This window comes from Haliotis asinina, chromosome 7 (assembly GCF_037392515.1).
Source record: "Haliotis asinina isolate JCU_RB_2024 chromosome 7, JCU_Hal_asi_v2, whole genome shotgun sequence".
NCBI classification, from domain to species: domain Eukaryota; kingdom Metazoa; phylum Mollusca; class Gastropoda; order Lepetellida; family Haliotidae; genus Haliotis; species Haliotis asinina.
The window spans coordinates 12,024,844-12,039,402 of NC_090286.1; the positions used below are offsets into that span (position 1 = coordinate 12,024,844).

Below are 14,559 nucleotides of genomic sequence, written 5' to 3' on the forward strand. Positions count from 1 at the left end.
GTTGACAAAAATGACGTGCCACCAGAAAATGGCTTCAGACAGAGTACCCATCTGGTAAACCGGGCGTTAGTGGGCCAGCGCATGCGCAAACCAACAGACAACCCCACTGCCCCTACGAGCAGTACAAGAATTTAGGTGGAAAAGTCTGTGTGCTCTAAACCATTTTTTTCTTCAGTAAGTTGCATTTTTTCTTCTTTATCCACTAACTACTGGAATACCAGTGATACCTGTCACTGTATTAGGAACTAAGATTTCAGATATTGAAAACAAGAATATGACAACTGAATAAATATTGTATCTGTTTATTTCAACACACATACAAATAGATAAATAGCACAAACAAAATGATATCAACCTGAGATCATCAAGGTATGAAAATATCTGATTACTATAGCTACAGGTGAGCAGTTTCCGTATAATAGACCCGTTACCATTACCACACCTATATACATACAGGTAATTTGCATGTTGAAACTGTATACAAAATCAATAAACTCAGTATATACACATCATATGATACAGGTGCCAGGCACAATCTCACAATCTCTGTACAAACTGACAAAAGCTATAGGACGTACCGGATCTCTCTGGAAGTCGTGAGTCTCGTTTCACAAAGCAATCGCAGCTCTATGATTGTACCTCCTTTACTCCTATACTTTAACATACGCTTATGACAGTCCTAGCGCTTCGTCTGTCATACAGACCCTAGATTTTCGAAGCTCTCTTAGCGCTTAGATCGTCGTAAGTGCCATACATAAACATTAACTTACGACGATCTTAGCGCTAAGAGAGCTTCGAAAACCTAGGCCCAATACTGTAACATAGACTTATGACAGTCCTAGCGCTGCGACTGTCAAACCACCTATACAGAGCCTACATTTTCGAAGCTCTCTTAGCACTAAGATAGTCGTATGTTAATGTATGGCACTTACGACTATCTAAGAGAGCTTCGAAAATCTGGGCCCTTACGACAGTCGCAGCACAACGACAGCGTTCTGAAACGAGGCTCTTGAGAAAGGTGTGACATGCAGCAGAACAAACACCAAAAGGTTGTTGGGGTTCCGGCCTCGATCACAATGCAACTTCATCACTAGGACTCAACATCGTAAGCACATGCTCAACCGATGGAGTGATAATCACATTTGCACTAGGATGACTTGGTGGAAGCAGGTTCTGGTTTGCTCTACCTGATCATACAACAGTGCCCAAACAAATAACTTGAAGATGTCGGATCACTATTTCATTTATTTCACAGTCCCTGAGAAAATGTACTCGACTGGGTCCAAAATGCCTGTGTTAATGTCAAACACTCACTGTTTTGTGCAACTGTGTATCCTGCACAGCATGTTTGTGTGAGGGTATATGAGGGTGAGAAATACCCCAAAGCTGGAAGACCCAAAATATGGTGTGGTCACAAATGAGTTCTGTTTGTTTGTTGTAATGAAAATCTTGTGTAAGAAATATTGGGGAGAAAACTCTTTGAAGACAAAAACTGTCACACAAAAAGGAAGCATGGTGGTAAAGCAACACTGTAATGCAAACTGATTTGAAAATGTTCATAGATGTATTGTGTTCAGTCAGTTAAATGTGAGATCAAAGCTTCAAGTTCCTGAGGCAAACTCACACCAAGGGAACACTGCTCAGAAGCAAGCCAAGGGAGAGAATTGGGGGATAAATAACAAGGGACATAATTTCGCATATCAACTCGAAAACCTGTTCATTTGTGTTTGCCCCATTATCTGAGTAAGCATGGAAATGTGGAACCAAAAGTGAATAATCTAACCTTTCTAGAATTCAACAAAATAAAGTCAACCAAAGCACCATGTCAACAATTATTTCATGGAGCAGATATTACAAAATCACTTTTTGTAAGGATATATCTGCCATGAAATTTTACAGGCACACATGCTCAACATCTATATCAACAGCAATCTCAAGATTGCCTACTGGTTCAAGCTGCTCAATAAAACTCTAGGCTCAATCTTGTTTTACAAGATGTTGAGCTTGGATTTATACCTTCTCTTATGTCTGAACATTCTCTTATAAATCGCGTTAAGGCAAGTAGAACAAGTAGAACACTCAATGCATATTATAATGGCAAGTGTACAGATGTCAAAACTGTTGACTGAAGGATGTATTCTGTGAAATTTGTACTGTACATGGGAAATACTTTTGACTAAATTAATGCGTCGGAACAATACTACTCAAAAGAAGTTAGAAAATGGCATGGCATGACAGATTAATTGTAGTAATAAAAAAGTGGATGATCTTAAATATTTTTAGTGCAGCATATTAATGAAAACAAATGTACAAATCTGGTCAAGTAAATGCATAATAAAAATCGCAATGGTCTTATCGAAAGAAATTTCATCAATACAAAACAAATAAGATCAGTCATTATTTGAGTAAAATGTTGAAAACAATGTAAATTTGATAATTACCTTTTATGAATCACAATCATAGATCAAGAAGAAATATTAAAAAAATGGAAGATTTTCCCAAGATGGCTGCCATGGCAGCCATTTTCAGTTTGTACACAAACTGAAATCAAATGGTCACTACCACATGAACTAGTTACATTATCAGGCAAATTTTCCACAAGTATATTCTATGCTATTGTTCATGTCCAACAATATTAATACTCATTCTGTTTTCCCATGACTAGCTAATGATAAATTAGTTTTAATGCCTTCTCATATGGTTTTTAGCTAGATTTTCAAGAAACTTGTTGAACATGATTTGACTTGCTGAACAAAGAAAGCCTTTGATCTGCTGCTTGACAAAAACTAATAATTTCATTTTCATAGGAATTGTTTCACTACTACGAATTTATTGGCCCCACAAAATGGCTGTATTTGAATGGTATTCCTTGTCTCCGTTTCCGCACACACAGACAGCTGACTGTGACGGCTAGGGCCACAATAAGTGTTCCCATACCCCCAATAATATAGTAAACATACTGAGGGAGGGGTGGTGGAAGGTGGTGGCGCTTGTGATGGGTGGTGGTATGGTGGGGGGCGGTGGTGCTGTGGTGGTGAGGCTGGGGTGTTGTACCGCTCCAGAACAAACAGTTGTTGTATTGGTCTGTGTCTAGATACAGAATGGCGCAGATTTGGCTTGTGAAGCACGCCTGTCCACACATTGCAGAATTATTGTAGCTGACGGTGTTGTAATCCATGTAGAGCTTGAACAGAATGCTGGCGTCATGGAAGGTCTCACTGAGGTAGTAGAAGTTGCGGGGGCTGCAGTCGGTGATGTTGTATGCCTGTGTTGCCTGGTATTCCAGCTGCCACTTTCCCTGTCTACCCTGATCCTCGTTAGCCTGGGTGAGGTTGAGATAGTACTGCTGGTAGTCCACGATGTCGCTGGTGGCCCGGGAATAGTGGTACAGTCTGACAGATGGGTTGTTGGCCCCTACACCAGGAAGTGGACTCTTCAAGGGGGTCACAGCCGGGCTTAGATACATGAGGCTGGATGTGGTGCCTGCAAGATACAAGATGCTTTGGATGTGAGTCGAATCTGTATCATGACAGAACAACTTGATGCGGTCACATGAACTCAACTGAGTGAGCTTAGTTTTATGCCGCACTTAGCAATATTTCAGCTATATTGCGGTGGTCTGTAAATAATCAAATCTGGACCAGAAAATCCAGTGATCAACAGCATAGGCATCGATCTGAAAACTGGAAATGATGACTAGTCCTCCAACTCCTTAAGTCGCCTCTTATGACAAGCAGAGTTGCCTTTTATGGCAAGCACGTTCCATGAACTCGAGGGTACAAACACCAAGAGCCAGTGCACATACCTTGTGCAGGTGACTAATGCACTGTGCTGTCACATACCTTGTGCATCCTTCACGAGTCGGAAGGAATCAGTGTGCTCATGGCCACAGAAATGAGCAGCGATTGTATCTGAGTGTTCCGTGATAAGATCCACATAAAGCCTGTTGAATTCAGGGTAGAACCAGGTCATGCTCTGCAGTCTCTCAAAGGCTCCAGGGCAGATGTGAGCCACGATGTATACCTGCATCATAGAGAGACACACACCTTAAGTAATATAAATATACAACACTGACTTATATAATTACTGCAGTAACAACACTAACCTGGATATGTACAACACTGACTAGGACACATATAACACTGAGCAGGATTTAAGAAATACAGTTTGCTCTACCACCATGTATAGTGTAATAAAGCATACTTTCTCCCTGAATTACTACAGTTAAAGTGTGAGGACGCTAGCTTTAACGTTATAATAGTTCAGGGTATGCGAGGGGTGTCCCAAAAGTGGTCAGCCTCACTATATTATTGATGTCCAGTGTTAGAGAAGCTTCCATTTTATTTGAAGAAATCATTAGAAAAAGCATATCCAGAATTTGACATATGTGGTTAACACACTGGCGTGTAATACTTCTTTAAACATTGCAGAAAGTGAAAAACAATCTGTCATTTGGTACCTCTTGGATCATGGCATGCACTCAGGTAATATGATATAAAATATGTTCAGTACAGTATTGATTACTTCATGTCATAATTACCATTCAAAAATTTTGATTGCTTGATTTATATTTAGATGAGGCTGGTTTTAAAGGACACACCCATTTCAGTCTTTCAAAAACATTTTGTCTAGACGAATATTCAAGTTGCAACTGTTTATAATATATTGACAGCTGACACTTGTGTGACCATTCAGTATTTTGTTTGAACCCTTGCAATCATGCATGGATAAGTGAAAACATTAGAATAAATTATGTCCTTTTGATTACGTCATCTGAAAGTGGGGGCGGGTAGTGTCACCAAAACAAGCTCTGTCAGTAAATGCTGTACTTTCAAATTACATTTTTATGCACATTAACATCTAAATTTGATTCTAGAGAACTTCTGCTCAAACACACGAAATGTTTCTTTCATATTTTGTTTCCTGAAATTAGTGATGCATTTATTGCCAGTTTTGCAATTTGTGGGGGATAGCAAGATAAAAAGTCAAAACAGAGATCATGAGGCTGGAGCATGGCAAAAAACATTCGCTTGAGCTTGACAGATAATATGTAGAGAAATAAAACATAAAATCAGTTGCATTTTGTCCAGTCCAGGTGAGACTGACCACTTTTGGGACATCCCTTGTATATCACACTAGCCAGGATATACACAACACTGACTTGGATATATATAATACTGACCAATATCTATATGCTGTATGTAACACTCACCAATACATATAGAGCACTTACCAGGATATATGTAACTCTGACCGAGATATCTACAACACTGCCCAGAATATATATAACACTGACCAATATGTATACTAGGATATACACAACAGAGACCAGGATATACAACCCTGACCTGGATATTTACAACCTTGACAAGGATATATGTCATCACTCAAGATATACAACAATGATCAGGATATACATCAACAGCAATCAGGATGTAATTCCCTCTTAAACACCAGGGTACAAATATATCATACTGGGAATCCAGTGTGTTCATTACCTTCTGCTGAGCTGCTTTGGCATCTGTCAACTCTTGTCTGAGCCAAGCCAGCTGCTGGTTGGGATCAAGATTTCCTGTGACTTGTTTGTTCATTGAGTACCATAAGTTGGAGTTGAGCATGACCAGCCTCAAGCCTTTCTGTACAGTCCGTGAGTAGTAACCACCTAAAAAAAGGCCATACAGAGTGGATAGTATGTATGTGGATGCTATGTTGGATAACTGGTGTCCAAATGGGTGATATTTTGAGAGACAGGTGTCCATTGTCCTATGTCTGAAAATGTCATGTCTGTTGAGACATATGTCCTAATATTTATTTTCAATCAATACACGTCCTAAGTAATATGTCTGTCCTATGGACATACATGTGCTAATATCTCTTATCTACTGACACGTCCTAATATCTTTGCTCTGTTGAGACACATGTCAAATATCTGTGTCCTATGGACATCAATGTCCTAGAATGTTTTCTCTATTAATAAACATGTCCTGATATCTCTGCCCTGTTGAGACAAATGTCCTAGCCATGTTTACTCTGTGGAGATGTATATTCTGATATTTCTGCTCTAACCTTTCTGAAACTGGTCCTGCTCATGTTTCCACAGGAGTTCAGACCAGTCCGCCTTGCTCAGGATATTGTCATAGTACTGAGTTCCACTTTCCACGAGAGGCATCTGATTGGATGGGAAAGCATCATGGTTGCCAAGCAGAGGAAGCACGGTGGTGTTTGGGAATGCTTCCTTTAGAACTGTAGTTACGTTTCTTATCAGTCCCAGGACATCCTCTAAACTCTTCTGCTTCACATGTGGTGCGGTGTCCCTGTACGACAAACAGTAACATCTTCAGTGTCACAACACCTTCAACTTGATGATGCGTCTATTGTCAGTGTTACTTGCTGTGCACCTGTGAGGATCTGGGACAGAATAGACCTTCAGGAACCCATGCTTGCTATAAAAGGCGACTATGCTTGTTGTAAGAGTAGCTCCCACTAATTGACTGGATTTGGCTAATTACCCTGGAATATTTTCTTTATTCGTATACTACAGAAAAAGAATTGAATCTTTTTCAATTATTTCTTCTGATATGTGTAGACAACATATTAAAGTAAATAATATCCAAAAATGGTGTTTGTTCTTTGTTTAGTTAATTAGCGACAGCAAGGTGAATGTCAGCTTTGGCAGTCTGTCAAAGCTCCCATCCGTGGACCGTTTGATGGCAGTGCCCAGTTTTGTCAGGGTATTTTCACAGCACAGTGGTGCTGCCATTCTAAGTTCAAATGTCATGAAAATTGGTGAACCATAAGATCAGAAGATGGTCTTTCATGTGGTATATTTTATATTTCAACGAATTAAGAGGAACTGTGTGGAATTGACGTTTGAAAAACTCCCCCATTTTCAAGTGCTCGCCATTTTCAAGGTAAGTGTGTTTTCCATCTGCTTCACCGTGTTACATAAAGAGCAACAGTTCTCCTTTAATTTGATGTATATATCAACAATATTAAAATTGGGTAACACAGCGTGGTGAGTAACGGGATCGGGAGGTCAGGCTAGCTGACTTGGCTGCCACACCATTGGTTCCCAATGGCTCGTATCAATTCACGTGTTATTAATCACTGGATTGTCTGGTCCAGACTCAATTATTTACGGACCACCGCCATATAGCTGGAATATTGCTGAGTGCAGCATAAAACTCAACTCACTCACTCTCTCCTTGCTGTGAGGATGCCTTGTTATACTAAACATGCTGCTACTCACTCATCACTTGACATCATCAAAATGACACAAGACAAGGTACATGTGCAGTCAATGATTCATAGTTTGCATGCATGAGTCTATAACCCAGTGTCTGGCAATGTTCCTGTGTCTGATTGTTCCAGTGTCTGACTCTGGATACTGCACTCCCATGTCATATTGTCTGAATCTGCCTGTCTTCCTGTGCCATATTGTGCCTGCCTCTGTCGGTCGGTGACCCCATGTCATCTTTCAGATGGTGTCTTCCTGGGCCAAATCGTGTCCCTGTGTCTAGCTGTGCACATGTTTGACAGGTCCCACTGTGTTTAACTGGTCTGTGTCTGCTGGTCTGCCTGATTGTGTCTCTGTGTCTGACTGGCCATCCTGTGTATGACTGAACCTCTGTGTCTGACTGGCCTTCTTGTGTCTGACTGGCCTTGCTATGTCTGATTATGCAGTGCCTGTCTGTTTCTCTGTGTCTGACTGGCCTCTTATCTCTGACTGTTCCCCTGTGTCTGACTGTGCCCTTGTTTGACTGACCTCCCTGTGTCTAACTGGCTTGCCTGTGTTTGACTGTGCCTCTGTCTGACTGGCCTCCCTGTGTCTGACTGTGCCTGTGTCTGAATGGCCTCCCTGTGTCTGAATGTGTGCCTGTGTTTCAGTGGCCTCCTTGTGTCTGTTCCCCTGTGTCTGACTGATGTTCCTATGTCTGGTTGTGCAGTGTCTGACAGTAACTCTATGTAACTGTCTGCTCATGTTTGGCTATCATGAAGTACTCTGCTACTCACCCTGTCCACAGTATAAAGTCAGGTTCTGCCTCCATATTTCTCATGTTTTCAATGACAGACTCCACAAGATTAAATGGGGCATCGCACAAGTAGTTGCCATAGTAACCTGGGTTCCCAATACTGTCATTGGTAAAGTGGCACTGTTTCTTGGGGTTCCCATGCTGACTGTACTCAGGATCAAAATGGACATCTGACAGCTGCCAGAACTTTCCTAAAACAAAGATGAAGACATGAAAAGAAATCATTAACAAATCATTAAAGGAGCAAGGATGAAACTACCACATGGCAAAACATTTTACGCCACACTCAGCAATTTTCCAGCTATATGGCAGCAGTTTGTATACTACGAAGACTGGACCAGACAACCCAGTGATCAACAGAATGAGCATCGATCTACACAACTGACAGTCTGACCACCCTATTCCATGAGTCACCTCTTACAACATAATGAGTTGCTGCAGATCATTTCTACACCTGACTCTCATGGGTCATACAGCCCTCCAGATGCATTACAAGCGATGATGTTTGCCAACTGTAATTAGTGGAAAAGCTGAAAATAACATTTTCTTTGATCTGGAAACATACATGAAAATTGATGGCCGTTTCTTTTGTCACTATTATATGCAAGCTTGGGAACAACATGATCATGTACAATTCAGCTACCCATAGTGAAGAATACTTTATTTCAAACTTTTACACCAAATATAAGTCCATGCCCAATTTCGCAAGGCAAACTCGTCCATGAGCCTAGTCACTGCGTAGTTTCTCGCCTTGCCATTTCTACCACACTTTTCTGTGGGAAAGCATGAGAGGACTATTGTTGGTATTGTCACATAGAACAAAATTCAATATGAGAATGTTTTTTGAAATCAATATCTTTATTCACTGCTATTGCACAGCTGTTGTTAATTGGTGTTGACATCATTCCCTCAAACAAAACATGACCTAACACCGAATGTTCCATGATGCTTTGATGTGTTGTTTGATTTGATACGGCTAGTGATGTCTCACTGCAGACCTTGGTTGTTCTGAGCATGAGATGCAGCATTTGCAAATACTCTTACTATGCTAATTTGTCATTTGCATGTTTTCAATGCAACGCTCTGAAATCATACAAAATATTCATTATCCGCCTTATGAAGATGGTAAACATCTTTGGGGATCAGTTTGAAACAATTATCGATTATACACAAGGTGTCTTAGAACTTTTGTCAAACAGTAGTCATACATGTATATGATAATGAAACGTAGACGCATGAGGATCAGATTCTGAATCTGCCCAACTTCAAAGTTCGACATGTTCACCACGCAAGAAGTTGATGTTTATGACAATGATATATATTGCTGGGGACCTGTCCTTTCTTCTGGTTCTGATGAACAATAAACCAGATACCCGTGGTCGTGATCTGAAACTTATGACTGACCAATAACACAAGCGCATCCACAAAGTCATACTAATTTAGAAATCCCATTTGATCAAAGGCGCATTTCGGGCATGACCAGTTTCCTAGTCCGGGCGCAGCTCGAAAACAAAGTTCATTCTGCAATACTTCCACAAGAGACTGTAAGTCTGTCCACAAATTGTGAAACATTAGTTTATATATCTTTAGTACTATTAGTCGCTCGGTAGCTGTCTCTCACTGGTCTTACCTAAATATATGTCTATTTGTTTTTGACGCTTGTTCTGAAATTGTTCATGCGAATCATAGTCCGTGGCTTCCTTTTTCAACACGAGGCACGTTTGTCGTGTCCATTACTGCTGAAAACATAGGATATTCTACTTACCTATGTTCCCATCCAAAGCAAACCCAGGACTTATCCACAGAAACACAAATAATAACAGCAGCATTTTCTGACGTGAAGAATGTTGACAGTCTACATTGAGTCCAGGAAATGAAACTCGCTCGGTGTCGTGTCAATTTGTACCCTGTGGAATATGGATCAATATTTTTGCGTAGTAAAGTTTGGTACACGATTAGGCATATTTGTTGTCGAACTGACGATCAGCTATTACACTACCATGTGATTCGATTTCTCATAAACGTATAGATGAAGGTGCTACTATAAGGTGAGCATTGGTGTGGGAATATTGTGAAAACTCTGCTACTGTACTGACACTGGCATTGCATCACGCATTTGACGACATTTGTTGACAGTGTTTTAATGGTATTCAAGAAGTTTCTTAGTAAATATACTCAAAAACAATCCTAACAAACAAAAGAAAACCCCAAAACAAAACGAAAAATTAACACCCAAACCCCAAAACATACAACATATGGATACCAGCTGTGTGATGCTTCACCACCTCGATAACATGGTAAAACAAGAAGTTGTTATCCATAGAAATGTATATGTCTCATTTGAGCATGATTTTGTGGTGCAGCCAATTTTTGTTGACTGGAATATTCGTGAGGAAACAATAGCAATATCTTAATTGATGGTATCAGTGTACAATTATTACATTCAAGATTGTGCTCAGTGGTCCATAATACACTCTCTGTTTACTGCATTACACCTACTTTAGATGGCTTGCAGTGAAATTGTAGACCAGACTGGTTCGTAGAGGTGGAAATCTGGTGGATTCGAGAGGTGGATTCGTAGACGTTAGTAAATGATGTTAGTAAATGTTAGTTTGGTATTATTATTAATTCTGACATTAGTGCAAACTAAAAGTGTTTCAGTTTGGTGAAATAAAACAATATATTAGGTAATGATGATCGGTGTTTAAAAAAAAACATGACGAGAGGCGTGCAAATAATATAATAATCTCTGAGTTTTCTGAAATAAATACCAAACTACACAATAGGTAACTATTCAACTCAACATTCAACTACGGAAACAAGTAGCAGTGGAGAAGAAGGATAGAGTGTGATTCACAACAACTAAGTGCAACCAAATGGCTTCAATGAGTAAACAGTGAAAACTGTTTAACTATTTCATTGTTTTCTTATTTTGCAGAAAACAAAACAAAAAAATATTCACAATATATAAGCCTAGTGGTTTATCAAAATTAATATGCTTGCAGAATAATGTTATTCAATTATTTATACACGTCTACGAAATCACCGTCTACGAAACAGTCTGGGCTACGAAATCACTGTGGCTACGAACTGGTTCAGTCTACGAAAACACCACACAGCCAATTCAGTAATCTCTCTCCCTCTTTCTCTGCCTTCCGATTCTTTCTCCCCCTATCTCTCTCCCTCCCTCCCTCCCACCCTCTCTCTAAATCTCTCTCTCAACACTCACCTTAGTGACAGAAACATTTCACTAGTGGGTGGTGTATTCTGTGTGGTGGCAGAAGGTTGGTAGTGCCATCCCCAGTGGCATCATACTAAAAGTCACCATTAGTTGGTACTTGTTAGCCTGCTAGTCTACATGTTATACTTCCAGCATTTTGACTGTGTTTTTCAGCGATGGCCTTTAGAGTGGCACAGGTAGCCCAGTGGAAGGAGTACAGCCAGTGTCAGTTGAGCAGATGTGCCAGTGAAAGAGATGTGGCAGACAGATTGAAAGTAAGTTCACATAACTCCAATCTCCTCAGCATATCTCATCCAACATAGTATGGCAGCATAGAGGACATTACTACTATTATAGAGGTCTCTGGCCCCAATTTCTCAAAACATGGATGGTCATTAGAGTTAGAGTCTTCAACCTTTTTAACTTGTAAAGGGTAAATGATTAAGGATTATTTTTTTAAAACTCTTATTTGATTTAAAAATTTTTAACCTTAACATACTATTGCGTGTCTTGTTACTACAGTGAGATAGAAGTCTTGAGGTAAGTGTGAAAATGTATGGGTGACTGAGCTGTCTTATTAACAAAGAATATTAATCCAGTTGTATATCAATTTCAGGAACTTGATTCATATCTTGAGACGAGGGTCTATTTTGTTGGTAATGAGGAAAGTGAAGCAGATGTCTCTATTTTCCAGTCTCTTAACATCACAATGGTAAGTAAATATCTCATGTTAACCTGAGCTTATCTCTTCAACCTGTTGACATTTCCTTAACACCAGAAATATTATCTCATATTTCAGACAAACCTAGGCTTCCCAGAGAAAGAGACCTATAGAAATGTTTCCCGCTGGTTCAATCATGTGAGTACATAACTGATGACTTGTGGGCCCTGATGTTCAGTTGGTTGGTTAGCAACATAGATCATAGACAAATAAGTACTGATCAATTATCAATAAATATCTGAAAAGTAACTTTGAGGAATATGTGAAAAGCTTCTGAAGAAACCATCATATTTCACATTACTGATACTCAGAATTGGTGAAACATTTATGTATTGATTAGTTTGTGGATTTAGTATTTAACTGAAACAGTTGCTTTCCATCATTAACAATTGAGTGAGTGAGTGAGAGAGTTAATATTTAACGTCACCGGCAATATCTCAGCCATATCGTGACGAGAACATTTAACATTTAAATGGAATGTATGCATATATTAAAAATCTGTCAACAAAGGACAGTAAAATAACTAGAATATCACAGATATACATGTAACACTAGTACTTAGATATAAAACATTTTATCTAGAGGGGACAATACAGTATAAAAACAGGCTATAGATCGCCAACAACTGAAGGTAGATCACCACACTAGGGGCCATGGGGACTTACAGTGCCTTTGCTACCTGCATGGGCTCTAGATGGATTTATTCCATCCCCTCAACCGCTGGCGAGTGTAAGAAATTTTAGCCAAAATTAAAATAACACAAATACTACACTTAAATATCCTGGAAAGTATAAATTTACTTTGAAACTTTTGGGACTTACGTACCCTCTCAGGAGGACAATAATTTTACAATACTTCAACCCCCTTTGAGGGTACAGCCACTAATGATCAATGTTCCTAATCTATACTACCAACCATTAAACTACAACTATCTACAGAACATATCAATTATAATTCAACAAGGAAATCAGTTTCTTTTAAAAATCCCATAATTAAGTGAGTATTGACTGTGTTAAAAAGATCCGAAAGTGTTTTTACATTGAAATATTTATCCCTTATGATGGAAAATTCAACACAGTCATTGACAATTGACAGTAACAAGTTTGGTTTGGTGTAATACAATCTGACTTGGTCAAAATATTTTCTGTAGGATATCATGGCTGGCCTATTGATAATTCTGTCAAAATTTCCATCTAACTGTCAATTATCAACCATTTTCACCTGTGGCTCATGCCTAAACATTCCTCCTGTCTGCGAAAAGATATATAATGCTTTAAGTTGCATCCAGTGATGCCATTAATCATCATATTATCATGACTTTGATTTCAATGAATTGTGAATTGTGCCCAGAGTTGCTTCAATTGTTATGTACTTTGTGGATGTGGTCCAAACGTTCCTTGCTGTTGGAATGTTTGGTCTTCCAAATCCAATAAGATCATGTGGAGGTGAAAGTGAGCTCTGCGGTTGTCAGGGTGTGACATGGAGTTGTCAGGGGGTGTGACTTGGAGTTGTCTGGGTGTGACATGGAGTTGTCTGGGTGTGATATGGAGTTGTCTAGGTGTGACATTGATGTATCTGGGTGTGACATAGATTTTCCCAGGTGTGATATTGATATGCCTGGGTGAGACATTGATTTGTCCGAGAGTGACATTGATTTGCCCGGGTGTGACATTGATTTGTCTGGGTGTGATTTTGATTTGTCTGGGTGTGACACTGATTTGTCTTGGTGTGATATTGATTTGCCTGCATGTGATTATAGAGTTATCTTGGCATGATATTGATTTTCAAGGATGGGCTTGATATTGATTGGCCTGGGCTTGATATTGATTTGGCTGGGTGTGATATTGATTTGCCTGGGCTTGATACTGATTTGGCTTGGTGTGATATTGATTTGTCTGGGCATGATATTAATTTGGGCTAGGTGTGATATTGATTTGCCTGGGCTTGATATTGATTTGACTGGATGTGATATTGATTTACCTGGGCTTGATATTGATTTGGCTTGGCGTGATAGATAGTTTTCATGGTTTGATACAGAGTTGTCGAGAAGAGTTGTAGAGTAGCTCGACAATGATGTACAGTTTCCTGGGTGATGTAGTATAGCTTTGGGGACGGATATATACCTCCACTGAACTTTAGTATTTTTTATCAATATAATCCTGTTTATTTTCAGATACAAAACACAACATTGGTAGATAATTCTGACATCCCCATTGTGTTTCTCAAGTCACCTATCTACCTTCCAGCGCTAGTGTAACAGAGAACCATTCCATGAAGCTGTCCTCATTGATTCTCCAATAAAACATGAAAAGCAACGTGTACATCCATTTTTTGTCACTTCTGTAGTGGACACCATCAAAATGACAGCTCCATCAGAGGAATATAACTGGACCACAGTTCTTTCATTGTTTGTTGCTGTTGTTTATTCTGATTCTTGTCTCAGTCTTGCAACTGAGTCAAGAACAGACAAACATGTCTAGTAATATTAGCCCGACTTAGCATGGGAGCACATTGTAATATTGGGGACAAAACTATTTGACATCTAATTTTTTTTTAACTTTTCTCTCCAAGGTATCAGGTTCACT

The 14,559-nt window shown here is 39.5% G+C and overlaps 2 protein-coding genes across 4 annotated transcripts; one reads left to right on the plus strand and one right to left on the minus strand.

Annotated features, from left to right (window-relative positions):
• Positions 1-286: 286 nt before the first annotated feature.
• On the minus strand, positions 287-9,935 carry LOC137290897 (acid sphingomyelinase-like phosphodiesterase 3b). Of its 2 annotated transcripts, XR_010957237.1 has the most exons (7): positions 9,799-9,935; positions 8,014-8,224; positions 6,067-6,314; positions 5,499-5,662; positions 3,843-4,023; positions 2,017-3,483; positions 287-719 (listed from the first exon to the last, which is right to left on the minus strand). XR_010957237.1 is itself a non-coding variant. In XM_067822069.1 (6 exons), exons 1-6 carry the CDS (start codon positions 9,860-9,862, stop codon positions 2,822-2,824), a joined length of 1,530 nt encoding a protein of 509 aa, XP_067678170.1. In that variant the 5' UTR covers positions 9,863-9,935; the 3' UTR covers positions 287-2,821. The 2 variants fall into 2 exon arrangements, 1 of the variants encoding a protein (XP_067678170.1); XM_067822069.1 differs by having other exon boundaries at positions 287-3,483.
• LOC137290898 (eukaryotic translation elongation factor 1 epsilon-1-like) lies at positions 9,491-14,373 on the plus strand. Of its 2 annotated transcripts, none has more exons than XM_067822070.1 (5): positions 9,491-9,577; positions 11,428-11,528; positions 11,870-11,965; positions 12,053-12,112; positions 14,148-14,373. In XM_067822070.1, the coding sequence occupies exons 2-5, from the start codon at positions 11,430-11,432 to the stop codon at positions 14,229-14,231; spliced, it is 339 nt and encodes a 112-aa protein (XP_067678171.1). In that variant the 5' UTR covers positions 9,491-9,577; positions 11,428-11,429; the 3' UTR covers positions 14,232-14,373. The 2 variants fall into 2 exon arrangements, with proteins under 2 accessions (XP_067678171.1, XP_067678172.1); XM_067822071.1 differs by lacking the exon at positions 9,491-9,577 and adding an exon at positions 9,944-10,081.
• Positions 14,374-14,559: the final 186 nt, after the last annotated feature.